This window comes from Artemia sp. Qi Xiang Cuo, chromosome 7 (genome assembly GCF_049724085.1).
Source record: "Artemia sp. Qi Xiang Cuo chromosome 7, ASM4972408v1, whole genome shotgun sequence".
Taxonomy (NCBI): Eukaryota; Metazoa; Arthropoda; class Branchiopoda; order Anostraca; family Artemiidae; genus Artemia; species Artemia sp. Qi Xiang Cuo.
This window is the reverse complement of record NC_142800.1, coordinates 65,167,162-65,185,308: the sequence shown is the minus strand read 5'-3', so window position 1 is coordinate 65,185,308 and position 18,147 is coordinate 65,167,162. Positions and strand designations below refer to the sequence as shown.

The window sequence follows — 18,147 nt, the reverse complement described above, 5'->3', positions numbered from 1 at the left end:
TGTGTAACTTACGAATTAACTTACATAACGAACTTCTATATTCGTATATTTTATTACATATATTAGGGGGGTTCGCCCCCTAGTCAATACCTCACTCTTTACGCCATAGTTCGAATTTTTTCCCAATTCTTTAAGAATGACTCTTGAATCACAAAAGCCGTTAATTAGAATAAATAGCTCTTATGAAAGTACTAAAAAAGAACTTTAGCGTAAAGAGCGGGGTCTTGACTAGGGGGCAAACCCAATCATACACGTAATAATTTCTTTTCGTTTTAAGTTTTGATGTTGAAAAGTTTTTTAGTTGAAAACTTGTTCTTTTTTATTTAATTTCTGATCTTTTTTTTAAATCATGCTGGGAAATCCGGCGCCCCCTTCATAGCAATGTCCCTTCCCCCATGACAACTTCCTCCGTGGAAAGATCCTCCCACGTAACCCCCGATCCAACCTCCTCCCCCCCAACCCCAAGACCAGAAAAAATCCCCCCTGAACAGGTCTGTATACTTTCCAATAACCAATACTGTATGTAAACAATGGGCAATGTGCGCAACTTTCAGACCTTGCCCCGGGGACTGTGGGGCATTAAGTTGTCCTCAAAGACATAGTTATTATATTTCGACCATGCTGAACAAAATGGCCATCTAAAAATTTTGATCGGGTGAATTTGGGAAAAAATGAGCGTGGGAGGGGGCCTAGTTGCCCTCCATTTTTTTTGTCACTTAAAAAGGGCACTAGAAGTTTTAATCGCCGTTTGAATGAGCCCTCCCACGATATTATAGGACCACTGGGTTGATACAATCACCCCTTGGAGAAAAAAAAATAATAATAATAAAAAAAAAAACACGCATCCGTGATCTTTCTTCTGGCAAAAAATACAAAATTCCACATTTTTGCAGATAGGACCTTGAAACCTCTACAGTAAGGTTCTCTGATACGCTGAATCTGATGGTGGGATTTTCATTAAGGTTCTATGACTTTTAAGGGGTGGTTCCCCCTTTCTTCGAAAATAAGGCAAATTTTCCCAGGCACGTAACTTTTGATGGGTAAGACTAAGCTTGATGAAACTTATATATTTGAAATCAGCATAAATAATCTGATTCTTTTGATGTATCTATTGGTATCAAAATTCCTTTTTTTAGGATTTCGGCTACTATTGAGCCGGGTCGTTCCTTACTTACAGTTCTTTACCACGAACTGTTTTATAATTTCAATATGACTGTTGACTGAACAAGATTCAAATTCAACTGATCCAAGTTTGTGACTATTGACAAGATAGTGCAGAGTCTGTTTGCTTTCTCAGTATTCTCACATCATTGCAAATGATAATCTCATGAAAGAGAAAGTTACTCTAACTTAATATGCAAGTAAGCGAAATGTGTATTTTCTTATCCTAATAAGTGAGTGATAATATAAAATGACCACGATGTGAACGAAAGCATGGGCCCCCATAAACTGAATTTTAGGTGGAGGGCCAACCTGGTCTAGTTGGCACTTCCAATGCTGTATTATAGAAATCTCAAAACAAATATTAAAATATAATGTAGCTTCATTCATCCTGGGGGGCCGGAGCCCCACCTCCTCGTGCCCCATCCTCTTATGGGTGGGGGCACGCCCATAAGGGGTGCCCCTATATATATATATATATATATATATATATATATATATATATATATATATATATATATATATATATATATATATATATATATATATATATATATATATATATATATATATATATATATATATATATATATATATATATATATATATATATATATATATATATATATATATATATATATATATACGAGTATGAAGCGTGCAGTCTGAAGCGTATTAAGTAGTATGAGGTCTGAAAGAGAGACAGCTCCCCTCATTTACGACTATAATTTTTTATTTTAATGCAATTATCTTTTTTTTTTGAAAAGTAAATAAACTTATCTGCGTTATTGAGGCATTACCGTGCAGAAGTTATATTTTGACATAAATAGTTGAGTTAGAGAGAGTGGTAGTGGTACTCCTCCCTGAATCTAGGATAAACCTGGATATGCTATTAAAGCAAACAGAAGTTAAATTTTTAAAAAAATCTTTTTCTTGTGAAAGTAAAGAGCAACATTGAAAATCTTATTACTAAAAACAAATTATTGTGTTCATGAAGAGGCTACCCCCTCCTCAATCCTCAATTTACACTAAAGTTTGACTTTTTGTTCAAATTCTTCAATAGAGAAAAGATTCTTGAAAGGTCCGTTGCGTATGCTAAGTAAATAATATCGCCGTTAAAAATACGAGTTTTTCAAGACATGGATTACCAACTTACTGTTCATTGCCACAAAAGCTTTAACCCAAACGCACTTCTGTCAGAGTTTAAAACATATAGGCTATGTGTTGTATTTCTAGATTTTTCTGTCTGGTTATAATAACATCAGGAAAGTTACATCATATCGTAAAAAATAAAAGTCATTGATCTTATTACGCAAACCTCCGGCTTACTTAACGGAGTTGACTTCTGAAGTTACTTCATACTTTTCTGGTTTTTTACCATCATTCAGTCGAGTTTTGCTCTCCGAAATATCAACAAAGGCATCAGAATGAAATATGTAAGTGATTACAACAGTTTTTTTTATTCAAAAACAGACTATAATATTGAAAATATACAAAATCATTTTCTAATGCATATTTTAAATTCTTCTTCTTTTCTTTCTTTTATCCAGCGCTATTTGGTCCTCCTTTCCTGGTTTCCTCTTCTTTTTCGTTTTCTTGATGATGGGTTGGTGATACTTCATGTAATGGATAGAATCAAACCGGCTATTGTTTTCTTTTCGTACTGCCGAAAATAAAATAAAATCAATCCTGTTTCTTTCTTCTTCTTTTTTTTGATCTAAGACCCCCTGCTTATTTGTTATCTAATTTATCCCCATTTCACTATTATTTCCTTCACTTTACTACCTATCTGTCTTACCTCTTACTCGACATTACATAGCTTTCCGCTTTTCTAATTCATCACAAACATAATTTTTTCTCTCCTAGTACATTTTATCAACCTTTCCCCTAAAAACAATTTTTTTTTCAATTTCCCCATTCATACGATTCTCCATTCATTAATTTACCATACAACAACTTCAAAATTCTTATTCTAGCTACCCACGACGACAAGGGGCTGCTAATATTCATTAGGACTATAACATAAAACCTTAAAATACAAATGTAAAATGCATATACATGTTTGTGCTTAAAAATACTTTCATTTAAAATATCTTCTTTTTGACTATTTTAGATTGAGATACAGATTTGTGTAACATTACTAGCCCCTTAATTTTTCCTAGCCATCTTGAAATAATTTGCTACTTAGATTAATAACTATTAAAAATTATTTCTATTTTTTCTACTCTTTCATCGAATTTGGTTCTTTAACAAACCGAATTGGGAGCACATGTGGGAGTCAATTGTATTTACTTTCCGAAATTGAGACGTAAATTTATTCATTAGAGCTAGTCACTTAATTTTATTATATTTTTTAAATTAGTTTATTCCTGTAGACATTGATTAAAAATCAATTTAGACATTCTTTGAATATTTTTAGAATCTTTCGGTTAGTTTAATTCTCTTAAATGCACAAATACGAAAGTCAAAATGTATTATACATTGAAATGCATTATAAAACTCAAACAAATTTTATTTGTTTACAACATACATTTTTATGATCTATTTTCAATTGAAACCAAATGTACGCAATAAATATAACCACTTAATTTAATTCATCATTTAATAGTTAAATTGAAATCAGATTTAACTACACCAATACATGGGGGGGGGGGGGTATAAACTCATCCCTTTGATAAGATCATTATTATTGCCTTGTAATTATTCCAACTCCAACAATTTCTAACGTTGTCACATAGTTTCGCGGTTTGTATGATTTTTGGCAATATTCTTAAATTTCACTCATCCCCTCATAAAAACTATTAACGCGCATAGATTAAATTGCGACTAAAGAAAATTGTGTGAATTAAAAAATCAATTATGTTACCCCTAGAGACTGAACCATAAAAATACAAGAATTGCATGAAATTGATCTTAAATGACAAAAAGTCTTTCTATAAATAAATTTGATCAAATGCGTTTAGCATTATATTTCTTCTAAGCAAAAGATAGAATATACGCAATTCTAAAATAAGAACATCTAACAGTAAAATGAAATTACAAGACCTTATCAAAACTTTCGTACGTAAGACACTTCGCTTGGTTAAGGCCTTCATTTAGCTTGGCTAAGAAAGCTTGGTCAATTGGTGCTATTTTTGGCAATAATTGATGGTAGTCCACTTTAAATTTTGTCCCAAAAATCAAATCCAAATATTTTTAATCAAACTAATTAGAATTCTCTTTCAGAATGTGAGAGAATTAAGAAGGAGGAAGAGAGAATTATACAAATCATTTATAAACATAACAATAAGATAGCTGTTTTAATTCACGTTCACAATTTTATATGGCAAAATTTATATACTTTATTCTACAGAAATTTGAAATTTTCTCCATTATCATCTGATCAGACTTATTTTCAACAATTCCACTTTCATCCCTTTTTTCGTAGTTGTATTTACATGTCTTTAGCAGCGCATAATGTATGTGATTACAAGCTTAATCTTAAAATGTATTTCAAACACGTTATAAAGGCGATTAGTAAAATTGGCATGAGAAGCGAATCGGCCCTCGTGCCTCGAATACTTGTGAAAATCTAATTGCTCGAGCCAATCCCAAACGTACTAACCAGAACTCTAAGAAAGGGAGTTTTTATAACAATACATGCAACGAAAGAATATGCTTTTTGTAATTAAATGAAAAGACAAGTTTTGTATGATAGCAAAGAGCAATATTAATGCTTAAAACGAACAGAAATCATTCTATATAGAAGGTGCTGCTTCCTCCTCAACTCCCCTCTTTACCTTACGGTTTTATAAAGGTTTAAAAATACTACTTATTCCAGTTCAACAGCCCAGGCTGAGCTGTTATTCTTTAGAATGCGGGACACAAAGTCAAACTTTAGCGCAAGAAAGGGGGGTATTTTATTTTCAGTAAAATGTAAAATATGTTTTAGTCTTGAGAAGGCATGGAGGTTGTCAGCCCTATTCATGTTAATTTTTGCTCGTTTTTACTTTGACTCAGTTATTCATAATATTTTTTGTTAGTTTTAGATACCATATGTTTATTCATGGTGAATTATGGTAGTTTTGCGCTTTGAAGATTATTTGACTTAATTTCTGCTCATTTTTGGTTTAATTTTTTGCTCAATTTTTTGGTTCTTTACTTTTCTTCGAAAGACCTATTTTATTGAGAAAGTTTTTTAATTAATTTATATTCGTTTTTTAATTGGCATTGTCTTTTTCATGGAAAAAGAAAAGTTTTATATCTTTTGGAGTTTTTTTTTTCTATAAGAATCCATTGCTTGGCTTGTTATTCTATGTAGGAAAAACTTTTTCAACAATTTTAAACAAAAAACACAGTTTTGAAAATCTGGACACAAATTATGTTGTTTTCAATTAGTTTTATACCTTCTCAGGTCGAACTGAAAAATAAAACTTAAAACCCTTCCTAAAGAATTATATCTATGCTCTTTGACAACCTGGATACACTTAGACTCTTTTGATTTACTTAAATTGTAGGTGCAGAGATACTAATAGTAGTAGCTCTGAAAGTTTCAACTTAACGCCGTCAATTGTTCTTGGGATATTGCTGAGATGTCTTATTGGCAACCAGCATACATACAATGCCTTTTGATTTAGTTTGAAAGCAACATTTAGTTTTAAAGCATAATGGACAGATTGTATAACTTTGGGGGGTTGAAACACCCAATATCCTTAGACACGCAGTTACTGGACCGTTCAACTATGCTGAACAAAATGTCTATCTCAAAATTTTGATGGGATGTCTTCGTAAAATTAATGGACTTTAGATTGGGCTGCTCGCCCTCCAATCACTTTTGATTCTTAAAAAAGGTATTACAACTTTTAATTTCCAATTTAATTAGTTTCTTTAAAAGTTTCAATGATATTGCTATCTATTATAGAGTGATTCCGCCTACGCTATTGATTACATGCCCCTTTCAAAACCTACATACAGATAGTCTTTCTGTTTGACCGAAATTCCCCCTAAACATTCCCTAAAAGTTTCAGCTTAATACCCTTAGCGTCATCGCTTGTTTTGTATAAAAGTGGGTTATAAATAAATTATTATTACTAGTCCAAATCCCCACAACTTACCATGAAAGGTCTAACTTAATAATGTAAGCTGTTCTTGAGATATTGCTGTGTTACCATTTTGACAATCTACGTGCATGTTCATAGTTCGTTTTGATTTACTTCAACATCGACCTAAATATTCCTTGAAATCTTCACCTTAATACCCTTAGCTTTCGTATAAGCAATAGTTGTAGTAGCAGTAGTAGAAGTATGCACACAACACCTTTGGTTTTCTTCAACATCCCTGTCAGCACACGCTGAAACTTTCAACTTAATACCATAAACCGCCTTCAGCACACGCTAAAAGTTTCAACTTAATACCATAAACCGCTCCTGAAGCATTGCGGATACGTCCTCTTGACAACCAGTAGGGGCATTGTTTGTTTCGATTTAATGCAATACAGTTTAAGTATTCCCCGAATTTTTCGCCTTAATACACTTAGTTTTAGTAGCAGTAGTAGTAGTACCAGTAGTAATAGTAGCGGCAATCATAGTAGTAGCAGTAGAAACAATACTGGCAGCAAAAGTAGCTTTAGTAGTAGTAATAGTATTAATAACAGTGGCAGTAGTATCAGTAGTAGTAGTCTGAGCTGAAGCAGTAACATTAGGATACAAATATTGTCTTTTGGTTGGTTTCCTCACAGCAACATCCCTCACAGCAAGCCCTCTTTGTTTCAACTTCACACACCAAAATGTTTCTAATGTATTGCGATACACCCTTTTGACAACCTGCGTACAGACGTGTTTTAATTCACCTTCCCCATTCAATATTCCCTGAAAATTTCACCTTCATATCTTTAGACATAGTTTTAATAGTAGTCATAGCGGTAGTATTAGAATGAGTAGTACTTTTAGTTGTATTAATAGTAATAGCACTAGTACTAGCAGCAGCAGTAGTATTAACATATTTCCTTTTGGTTGGTGAACATCCCTCTTATCAAGTTCTGGAAGTTTCTGGAAGTATGCATATATTTTTTGGGTGGGAAGGGGAGGACAAATTTTCTGCTGGGAGGATTTTGCACGTGGAGAGTTTTCCATGGAGAGGGAAGTTTCCAGGGGTGAACTTTTCAGGGGAAATTTTACACTGCGTGAATTTGCCAGAATTCCTTTACGAAATTTCTTTATATTTCTTGCTTTCTCTTTACCGATTCCATTTTACGCGTGGAGATGTTAAACGTAATTGTCCGGGGTAAATTTTTGCCAGGATTGGATTGTCCAGAGGATATTTCTATGGCAAGGGGGATTTTCCTATGGAGACGGAGCCAGATATCCTGGCGTTATTTAAAAAACGATCAGAAATTAAATAAAAAAACAAGTTTTTTCAACTGGAAGTAAGGAGCATCATTAAAACTTAAAACTAACAGAAATTACTAGGTATGTGAGGGGGTTGCTTGCTCCTCAACACCTATCTCTTTACGCTAAATTTTAAATGTTGTCCCAATTCTTTAAAAACGACTCCTGAAAAACAAGGGTCATTTAATTAGAACAATAAGTAACTTGTTTTAAAGTGTCAAAAAACTGTAGCGTCAAGAGAGAGATGTTGAAGAGGGGGAAACCCCCCTCATATACGTAATAATTTCTGTTCGTTTTAATTTTCAATGTTCCTCCTTACTTTCGTTTGAAAAAACTTGTTTTTTTATTTAATGAAGCTTAGTGACAAACATTTTTCTAAAGGCAATGAAAAAAGTATGTCAATTAAAGTAAAAATATATAAAAATGAAAAAATTAAGTAATTACAAAAAATACGTAAAACAATAGCCTACTTAAAAAAAAAAACAACTAAGATATAAACTCCAAGCGTTCAATTGTTTTGAGCAATGCCAAAGTGTTGGATGGATATTTTTTAACAATATCGACAGTTTTGAAATTGGTTATTAAACAGCAAAATATTTAATATCTTTAGACTCAGTGTTTGTAAAAAGTCACTTTTTTCAAAGTGACAAATAGATAAATATAATCACTCGTGAAAAAATAATAAATAAATGATGATAAAACACAAAAAACGTATACGTTCAGGGGGAAATACAGAAATTCCCAGCATTCCGTTCTGGGGAAACATTTCTGATTATAGTGACTTCATATATCAGCTCATGGGTACTCTTGCAATGCAAGCACAAGTTGACGGCATATTTCTACCGAAATTGACCCTTATTAAGTTTTTTTTTTGTTTTCCATAAATATACGAACTTTATTGTGTACTAATAGCTGCACCAATTACAAATAAACAAATGCATATTTAGGATCACCATAAAAAGCTGGTTCTTTGACTTAATGTTATTAATAGTTAGGCTTTTATACTTTCGTTATTGACAAGGATCGTTAATTACTTACCATTCATTACTATGAAGAATTTGATTTTTTTTTTTTTTACTCCAACCAAATCATATAGAAAAAATGTTTGTGGAAAACTGGAAATAGGTCACTTAGTCACAAACTAGAATCTATATCTACCTTATTAAGGGTGAAAATCTATTGGCAGGCAGCCAACAATGGGGTAAGACGAATTTTTTCCCTATTCTGCTCTCTTTCCTTTGGTTTCCTTATAATTGCTTTATAGCCCCAAATTTCTAGGGGGCATCCCCCCCCTGCCGGCGCCCATGAGAGCCAATGATTATAAGTATCTCTAAAGCTTGTCTATTTGAGTAAAACCATTATTCATTAAAATGGAAAAATGCAGGATTTTCATATGGCCAGGATGTATAAGTTGTTTCTGGAGTGTAAAAAAAAGATCCAGTCCACCTCCCTACTGAACAGCTAGAATTTACAAGAGAAAATGTTCGGATTTTTCTAAGATTTCGCTACTTCAAAGCACGTTGTAATTTCCTTTCAAATGAGCTCTTAAACAACTCTCTACAATGTTTCAATCCCCGATAGCGGTGAAAAAAAAAGCAGAAGCAAGAAAAAAAAAGGCCACATCGGCGCTACACATGGATTATTTCCTTGTTGTTTCAAATGGGAGCTGTTAGTTTTCTGTATGGGCTTTTCAGCAGTTGTGATTCCATTGGTGTATTTTTCGTCAGTTCTTTTCAAAAAACGTTTTTACATTTTGGTTACTATGGGGTAAATTTGCTCTTTAATAGGTTTCTGCGAATAGGGCAACCATGATAATTTCAGCTCGTTTTAAGTTTTAATGTTTGTCTTTACTTTCACCTGAAAAAAAAATATTTAATTTCTGTACATTTAACACCCGATTCTTCAAATACAAAATTAACTTTTCGACAGCTATACTCCAACAAAAAGAGCTTATTTATCATATGTGCTTTTGGAATTTAAGTATTATCATAGGTAGCATAGTAGCGCTGCCAATTTAAAGAGCGAAGTGGCTTCCATGTTACTTATTTTATTTTCTCCAGACCCCTTCATATGGAAGCAATTGTCTGAGAAACTTTGAAAACGGCTCATTCGATTGGAAATTGAAAGTTCTAGGTTATTTTGAAGATCCAAAAGGGACTGTAGGCTAAGCAAACCCCTCCTGTGCCCTTCTTAGTTGTCCTCCTATCATCAACTCCGATCGAAATTTAGAGACGGGCATTTTGTTCTAAACAGTCCAAAGCTCCAATAATCATGCCTCTGGGGATGACATGTTCCCCCTAAAGCCGGTGGAATAAGGGCTACAAAGCCAAAAAATTTAAGTTAATATATTTTTTAGATTCTTTTTGTTTCACTTGGCATCACAACAGTAATAGGACAAGAAATAGCTTTCGGGAAATCAGCGGCTGCAGTGGGAAGCATTGACTCAAAGATATTTCCTCTTCAAGGATTGAATGGTCACGAAGCAGACCACAGTTATCCATTGCATACTCGTGTTTACAGGCTAAGAAGAGAAGCCTCTGAAGCTGTTCGTGAGAAAGATCAAATCGAAGATCTGAAAGGTGCAGAAACTGGTGCTAATCCCTATCCATACTTAGCGTACAGGAGTAACTTAGATTACCAAAGATACGGATATCCTAACTATAGATACCAACCTAATCGGCACAGATATTGGGGGTAAAGTTGAACTATCGTTTAAAAATTGATGTTTTGATACTAATTTATATCTAATTAAGTTTTTTATGAATGACTCATTTTTGTTTTTACATATTCGCTTAGGTTTTTTTGCATTTTGTCAGTTATCAGTAGTTTTTACTCATCATTCTATTACAAGCACCAGAGTTTCTCGGACGACTGGCTTTAAAAGAGGAACAGGAAGACATTCTTATACTCCTCTCCGCGAAAAAATTAAATTCGAGCTCCCCTTACTCCCCCCTTAAAATCCTTTTTAGAAAGTTTCAACGCTATCCCCTCAACCATGTGAAAATCATAGCGGATTTACCAATACTGTTATATAAAATTTGTCACACTTTTATTAAAATCTACTGATTGCAGTATGAGAAATGCTTCTTTGGTCTCAAGATTCATAAGCCGTTGTGTTCAGAGCTGAACCTTATTGATTGGCTAGAAGCTACCGACTTGAAGAATTATATTATTAAAAATATATTTATTAATAAAATGCATAAATAACGTAAGGAAACATTTTTACTTCCCCTAAAAATCAGTGCTTATTCGTGGGCAAAGTGAGGAAATAAGTCACTGAAAAAAAAGAAGAAAAAAACACGAAAGAATACATTGCCACCAACACCAATAATGCCACCAAAATAATCAATAGATATGTGAAAACAACTAATAATTTCTATTTGAAGGAAACTATATAACAACAGAATTCTTGATACAAATAAATAAAAAAAAAATAAAAAAAAATCAAAATTCAAAGTTTACAAAAAAGTTCATTAATGGTTTTCCTAAATATACGGGGATCATCGATGGTTTCAACAAGATTACTTAAACTATTGCATTTTCAATTATAAAATTAAGCTCCTTGAATAATGACTTAAATTATCTAATTACTTAATTAAATAAATAATTAATAAAAAAAATTTAAGCCTCTATACTAAACAGAAAAATACAAACGGGAAGCTGTGGCTCTAGGTGCAAGGAAAAAACACCATCACTTGTATTATGGGAAGGAATTGCAGGCTCAGCACACAATAAACCTGTGAAACAACTAGGCTAAACATTCTTGTACAATTCTAAAATAAACCGCATTGTATGAAATTCATGAAGCCAGCAAAATTTGTATACTTGGATAAGTTTCCAGATAAGAGACAATGCAAAGACAATTAAAAGACAATGCATTAGGTCACCTTCCACAACCTGGCGATCGCAATCCTATAGGATCACGAACGGGGTACCGGGAATGAAGAGGTACCCAAAGTGTTGCCAGATGTGGTACATTTGTTTTTAGGTGGTCACATATTCACTGGAAAATATCTAATTACGTGACAATTGTGTGGTTGTAAGTACCCGCTAAAAAAAAATATTTAGGTCTTTCACTTGAATGGCAAGGAATTCAGATATCCCAATGAAATTCACGGAAAAAAACTGCTCAAAAACAAAGATGAAAAAGAGCCTGCCATAACTAACTAAACCTGAATTTCAGTTCACTGGCACAATGACTGAATCAGGAACCTGTGAGTAAAGAGTTCAGACGAAACATTACATGAGCTTTCAAAAATTTCTTAGATCATATTGCATTTTCATTTATGAATAAAATGAATATATATATATATATATATATATATATATATATATATATATATATACGTATATATATATATATATATATATATATACAAAAGTATCGAGTTAAACTATCAAGTCAATGATTGATAGTGTGCTTCACATCCAACAAACATTATGAATATAAAAAAATGATGAACACGGCTAAATAGGTCCAGTATAAAAGAAAATAGCATGAAAAAACGGAAACGCTATATACACAATACGTATCTATACAATTTTAGTACTTAAGTACTCACAACAAAGAATTACGATCAAACTACTTCGGACCTTTTAACTTGTGTTTCAGAAGTGAAGTAACAATCGAACATTGATCACAAAAGACCTTGACTTTTTTTTTACTCAATTCCATTACAAACTTGTAGCAGAAGATTTTTGCAAAATTTTAATTCGCAGTTGTTCTCGTGGCCAACTTGAGATGGACGAATATGTCTTCACAAGCGATATATTGATTATACAAAATTTGATTATATTCAGACAAAACAATGAACTATTATAAGAGATTGAAATCAAACAAGCCATTTAAAATAAGAGAAAAAACATTGAGCTCCGTCACAAAATACTGCCAAGCGCATAAGAAAAATACTTGAAAAAGGCAATTAATTATTCATTTATATAACCGATACAAGAAAAAAAGAGCAAAGGTTTTCTTTATCAGGAAATATCTGTGTTTCCCATATTATCCTCCTCAGGTATTCGAAAACAAAAGAGGTAGACTAGGGTAAAATCTGTAACGGTGACAAAAATCTATTATATTAGAAAGCTCTAGGGTGTATTCCATAACTCAATTGCAATTCATAATCTCCAAAAATGGCAGATAACAATACATTTGGTCGTTAAAATGCTAATAATATATAACAAGGGCTGAGACTGTACTCCTTTCTGTATTTATAGTGGTACAGGTTGCGTTTGGTTTTGCAAATGCATGGGTTATTTAATAAGAAAAAATCACTTGTCAAATAACTGCATTATACATAAACACCTGCATTATACATAAATTTCACAGAAGCAATCCACCAGTTCAGGTCTGGAAATTGAATTGCATGGAACAGCTTTAATCCTTCATCACGTCTCCTTCTGTACACAATTCTGTCAGAAGTTGTTGCTCTAAGTGTAGAAACTAGCTGGCTTCTTCACATGGTCCCTTACCTGCATGAACTCTTTGGTGCTTTTTCAAATAGCTTGAAACAGCAAAGCATTTCTTACATACATCACATTCAAACGGTTTCTTACCCGTATGCAGTAATTGGTGCTTATTCAAACTGGGTGATTGAGAAAAACATTTGTTACATACATCACAAACAAATGGTTTCTCACCCGTATGCACTCTTTGGTGCGCAATCAAACAGTGTAATTGAGAAAAACATTTGTCACATGCATTACATTTGAACGGTTTCTCTCCTTTATGTCCTTTTTGGTGCATTTTCAAATGGCTTGATTGGGAAAAGAATTTTTTACATACATTACATTTATATGGTCTTTCTCCTATATGTATTCTTTCATGCCTTTTCAAATTGCCTGATTCATAAAAGTCTTTCTTACATACACCACATTTAAACGGTTTTTCACCTGTGTGTAACCTTTTATGCTTATTGCGATTGCCTGATCGAGAGAAGGACTTTTCACATACATCACATTTGTATCGTTTTCCTCCTGTATATAGTCTTTGATATGTTCTAGGACACAACATCCCAATACCAACACCAGCTGTTGATTCCTCAATAGCATTCTCTGTCTGATTTTTCACCGAAACGATCAGCTTCGGCTCTCTGAGTTCCGGTTGATTCACATCATCAGAACTGCATACAGTGGAATTCATCATCTCTATAGTAAAGATTATTTTATTAAAATTAAATAAAGTTTTAAAAAACTCTATAAATAAACATTAAAGCAATTTCAAAGAAAAAATGAGTATTCAACAACTATTACCTGTTGGGATTTGCCTAACACTTTTGAATTAAACAAAAGGATAGAATGAAACTTAAAATTAGTTTCAGTTCATAGAACAACTAGAATTGGAATAATAAGGAAAATATCTTTATCAGTTTTAAACATTGAAAGTCGCATGGAGTTTTAAAAATCATCATAAGCTTTTCAGCGTTTCATTTTTTATCTAGAAACATATTTGTATACTGAAAGGTCTTTTTTTACTCTTTCCACGTTAATTATTTTCGTAAATAGTTTTCAAGACCACACTGGCTAAGCATGGCAAGAAGAGAAAAAAGGAAAATAGAAGAATAATAAAAGACAATAAACCACTAAAATAAATAAAATAAACCGTAAAAACAACCACGAAAATAAATAAAACAAACCGTAAAACCAACCACTAAAATGAAAATAGACCCTTTCAATGCAACAGTGAGAGTGTTACTGTATGAAAAATCCGATATTGAATGGCAGTTCAAAAACTAAATCTGAGCTCATTTTATTTGATGCCTTTTTAAAAGCCAATCGCTTACCAGGTCTGGTATTATCTACCATTCTATTAGCTTGCCAAATATTATAATTTAAAAGAGAGAAATCTTTATTATTAAGTTCATTATAAATGTGGCTCAAATAGGTTTATCCGGTATCTCTATTAATGGCTAATTTTCGGTGTATGTACCTCTTAACTTTGACTGCCTCTCTGAAAACTTACAATAGACCTCTAACAAAGGCAATCGTGGAGGTATTTTGAAACAAAATAAATCATGTGGGTTGTCGTACGCGTGTTGGGTCAAGGCCAAATAAAAATTGTCGGGCCTTTGGCGTATCTTCATGGCTTTGTCGATTGAGGATTTGTATTCCAACAAACTCTCTCCCAATTGTAGGTGAAATTTACCAATGTAGGGATGACTGACAGAACACCACTCCCCAGTATGGCTGGTGTTATCCTTCCCGCAGTTGTCTGTAATTTATTTAAGCTACTGAATGCTACGTTCAGTAAATCGCCATTCAATATCGGGTTCTTTATTCAGTTACCCTTTCACCGTTTAACTGGAACCCCTGGACGTCAATTACCCTATCACCGTTTCCACTCATTTTAGTGTTTGTTTTTTTAGGGTTTGTTTTTATTTGTTTTAGTTGTTTACAGTCTTTTATTATTCTTCAATCTTTGACTGAGGACTGCTGAGCAGAGGTCTAGGCGAAAATATTTGCATTGCATTTTTGCTTTTTCTCTAGCTATAAATGTTTTCGTCTTTTCTTCTTCTTGAGTTTTTTCTTCTTGTTAATGACTTTTTTTTCTTTAGAAATTCATTCAAGCGAACTTTTTTTTACCATATTACCATAAATTTTTTTACCATAAATTTCAGTTCAAAAATTCAGGTCAGGAATGTTTAGAAGACTAAAGAAGAGACACATATGGTCACAAGGAGGTTCTAAGCAAAGCATAATAGGACAGAAAAACTGGTTTTAGGAAATGTGCATATTCTCTTTGGCTATTTAACTCAGAAAAAGAATATTCAGCAATTTTGCTTACATTGCACCTTTTGTAAAAATTCTATATACGCACGAGATCAGGGCGACAGTAGAAAGCATAATAACTGACATCACTTTTTTTTGACACTTTGCACTTTATTTTGGCGCTATAAATAACAAGTTCATAAAAAAAAATGGAAATAAGAACTAAATTTTAAATACTCTATTAGACCCAGGGCTTATGTTTCCCTTCAAAGATGCAATTTTGCGACAAGCCTTCAGATGTGAATTGCACCAAGCGAACAGGATATTTATATAGTCAGACTAATTATTTTTAGATCAATTATTCATCAGTACGAAACATTACTCAGACTTTTCAACAGAGAATTACCTAAAATTGGAAATTCTTACCTATATTCACATCCTTTCAACCCGTTTTTCACTACGAAAAATTCAAAGTAGACTTCGATAGTGTGCTTGGATGAATGGGTAAAACTGACTTTCAGCTATCAAATTATATCAAGATTGTAAAAATTAGATAAAAGTTGAAGAGGGACAATCAACTATAAGAACGTCTCTAGTGAGCTACGGTCTACGCTACCAATGCAGAAAAGTGGTTCTCCTATTTTCAAGAAAGGGCAGGGGAGGGTTAAATGATGACAATTTCTATAAGAGGAAACCGCGACAGAGTCGCGGTTTGCTCTTTACTAAGCTGCAGCAATCGCTACAACAATGCGTATTATTATACTATGTTATGCATAATACTATATTGTATTATATTATGCAAAACATTATGCTGCTCAAAAAGGAATTTTAAAGAGATGCACTAAGTTTCAAATGACAACGGAAAAAGAGCCAAAGAGTTGTGTAGTTTAATTTGGCTGATCAAGAATATTTTTTTTTTTCCTTAATTTTAGTTTTTGCTTTGCAGCAGTTATTTAATATTTCTTAATCAAAATAAAAGTGGTATTGCCTTTCAATTAAACTATTTTTAACTATTTTGAGGCAATACATATTCCCATGTGAGCCCTTTACAGTTTTCACGGTAAGGTCAAGGTGCTTGGAGGAAATTTCTCCTAGAATTTTTTTTTTTCAGTTTTATGCTTGATTTCAAATAAACTAAAGATTGCTATTCTACCACTTTCTTTGACTGTCTTTCAGAAGCCAAACTACATCCACTACTCAGTGGCCTTGAAATCTCCTTACCACCCTCCTTCATTGCTTTAAAACTGAATAGAAAATGATATGAATAATATTGTTTAACTGTGTAGATTTGCTTTGTGAACACTGAGCTTACAACAGAGTGAAACAAATAATAAAACCTAATAAATGATCAAATTACGTCCATGATACTCTGGGATTAGATTGAATTAATGACAACTTAACAAATTTAACATTAAACAAAGATAGACAAATCAAACAAAACTAACTGAAGAATTAATACCCTCTTTTTACCTGATTGGTTTTGAATACATTAGAATTAAATCTCAAATTGCGTCTTTATTACATAAAACAATCGTTTTTTTTTTTACTTTTATTTTATTTTTATTACTTTTATTTCTCATTTGAATAAAGTGGAAGCTTCCTGTAAGGTGTACCCGACGTTCTGGCTAGACCTTGAAAGCAGCTTTGAAATGCGCAGCACATTGGAAATAGATATGAGAAAAGTTCCATTTTAATATTAGTCTAGTCCTATAAAAGATCTAAAGCCGAACTGGCCAGCCATGAGAAAAAACAAAGAAATGAATATAAAGACGACAAACGGGTCTATGGCCAGTAAATGAAAACGAAGAGAAACAAAAAAATGAAACGAATATTTCGCCCGTATACAACAAGGCGTCTTCAGCGTATAAAAAGAAAGTTACTTTTGTGGTTTCATGAAGGTAGCTACCAATAGTAAAAGTCAGTAATCGTATATCATATATTTTATGTTAGTCTATTTTAGTTTTATATATACTTTTTTGTTGTTGTTTTTTTCTACGCTGAAGACGCCTTGTTGTTATACGGGCGAAATATTCGTTTCATTTTTTTTTCTCTCTTCGCTTTCATTTACTGGCCATAAACACGTTTGTCGTCTTATATTCATTTTTTTTTTTTTTTTTTTTTTTTTTTTTAGTCTAGTCCTAGTAAAGTCTAACCTGTCTTAGTTTTTCCAAATAAAATATTATATGATACATTTGATTCTACAAAAACCAAATATTTGAGATGTACCTTGATTGTCCAAAAAGGTCGAACCCAATTCCTGGGTGTCAGGTTCAAGTTTACATGGTACTGAAAAGCAGCCAAAAGTACTTAAAGGCTCGTCTTCACGTTTAGGAGACAAAAGAAGATTTGGGTAGTCAAAAAGCTCCTCATTGTTACTTGGTAAAGTCTCGTCAACTTCTAAAACAAAGTATAAATAAAAGGACATAAAACACATTCAACAAAAATCTCACTAGACAAGAAAAACTGCTTCCCTTTTATAATCATTAGCTACGAGAATGCACAATGACCCTTACAATGACAGAAATGGAAGAATAGAGGATTAAGCGTACTATGCCGTGCAAAAAACAAGGGAAATTCCGGAAAATTCTTCCAAATATTATTTAGTAGGAAAAACAAGGGGAAAGACAATGTACACAAAATCTCGCTAAAACAATAATGGAGGCACTAAATGCCTCAATGTCTTTCTTTTTTTTGGAAAGTGAATTTGGTTATGATATACTTGCTTCAGATGCTACAATTCAGGGACTACAAATGATCTTAAAAATTTTGTGAGATTTGTAGAATATGTTTTAAAGCATATAAGTACAAGTCCTCTTTAAGTAAACTTAATTGTATATATATATATATATATATATATATATATATATATATATATATATATATATATATATATATATATATATATATATATATA

At 32.7% G+C, this 18,147-nt stretch overlaps 2 protein-coding genes across 4 annotated transcripts in view; one reads left to right on the top strand and one right to left on the bottom strand.

Annotated features, from left to right (window-relative positions):
- The first annotated feature begins 2,454 nt into the window (after window positions 1-2,454).
- On the top strand, window positions 2,455-10,293 carry LOC148950603 (uncharacterized). The gene is made up of 2 exons (XM_089092507.1): window positions 2,455-2,597; window positions 9,883-10,293. Exons 1-2 carry the CDS (start codon window positions 2,589-2,591, stop codon window positions 10,222-10,224), a joined length of 351 nt encoding a protein of 116 aa, XP_088948633.1. The 5' UTR covers window positions 2,455-2,588; the 3' UTR covers window positions 10,225-10,293.
- Window positions 10,294-10,401: 108 nt separating this feature from the next.
- The window catches only part of LOC148950602 (uncharacterized), a 47,370-nt gene continuing 39,624 nt past the window's right edge, over window positions 10,402-18,147 (bottom strand). For all 3 annotated transcript variants that reach the window (XM_089092505.1, XM_089092506.1, XM_089092504.1), the window contains 2 exons: window positions 17,460-17,630; window positions 10,402-13,673 (listed from right to left, as the gene is read on the bottom strand). In XM_089092505.1, the coding sequence (XP_088948631.1) occupies window positions 12,970-13,673; window positions 17,460-17,630 (875 nt within the window). In that variant the 3' untranslated portion in view covers window positions 10,402-12,969. The remainder of the gene's footprint in view (window positions 13,674-17,459; window positions 17,631-18,147) is intronic.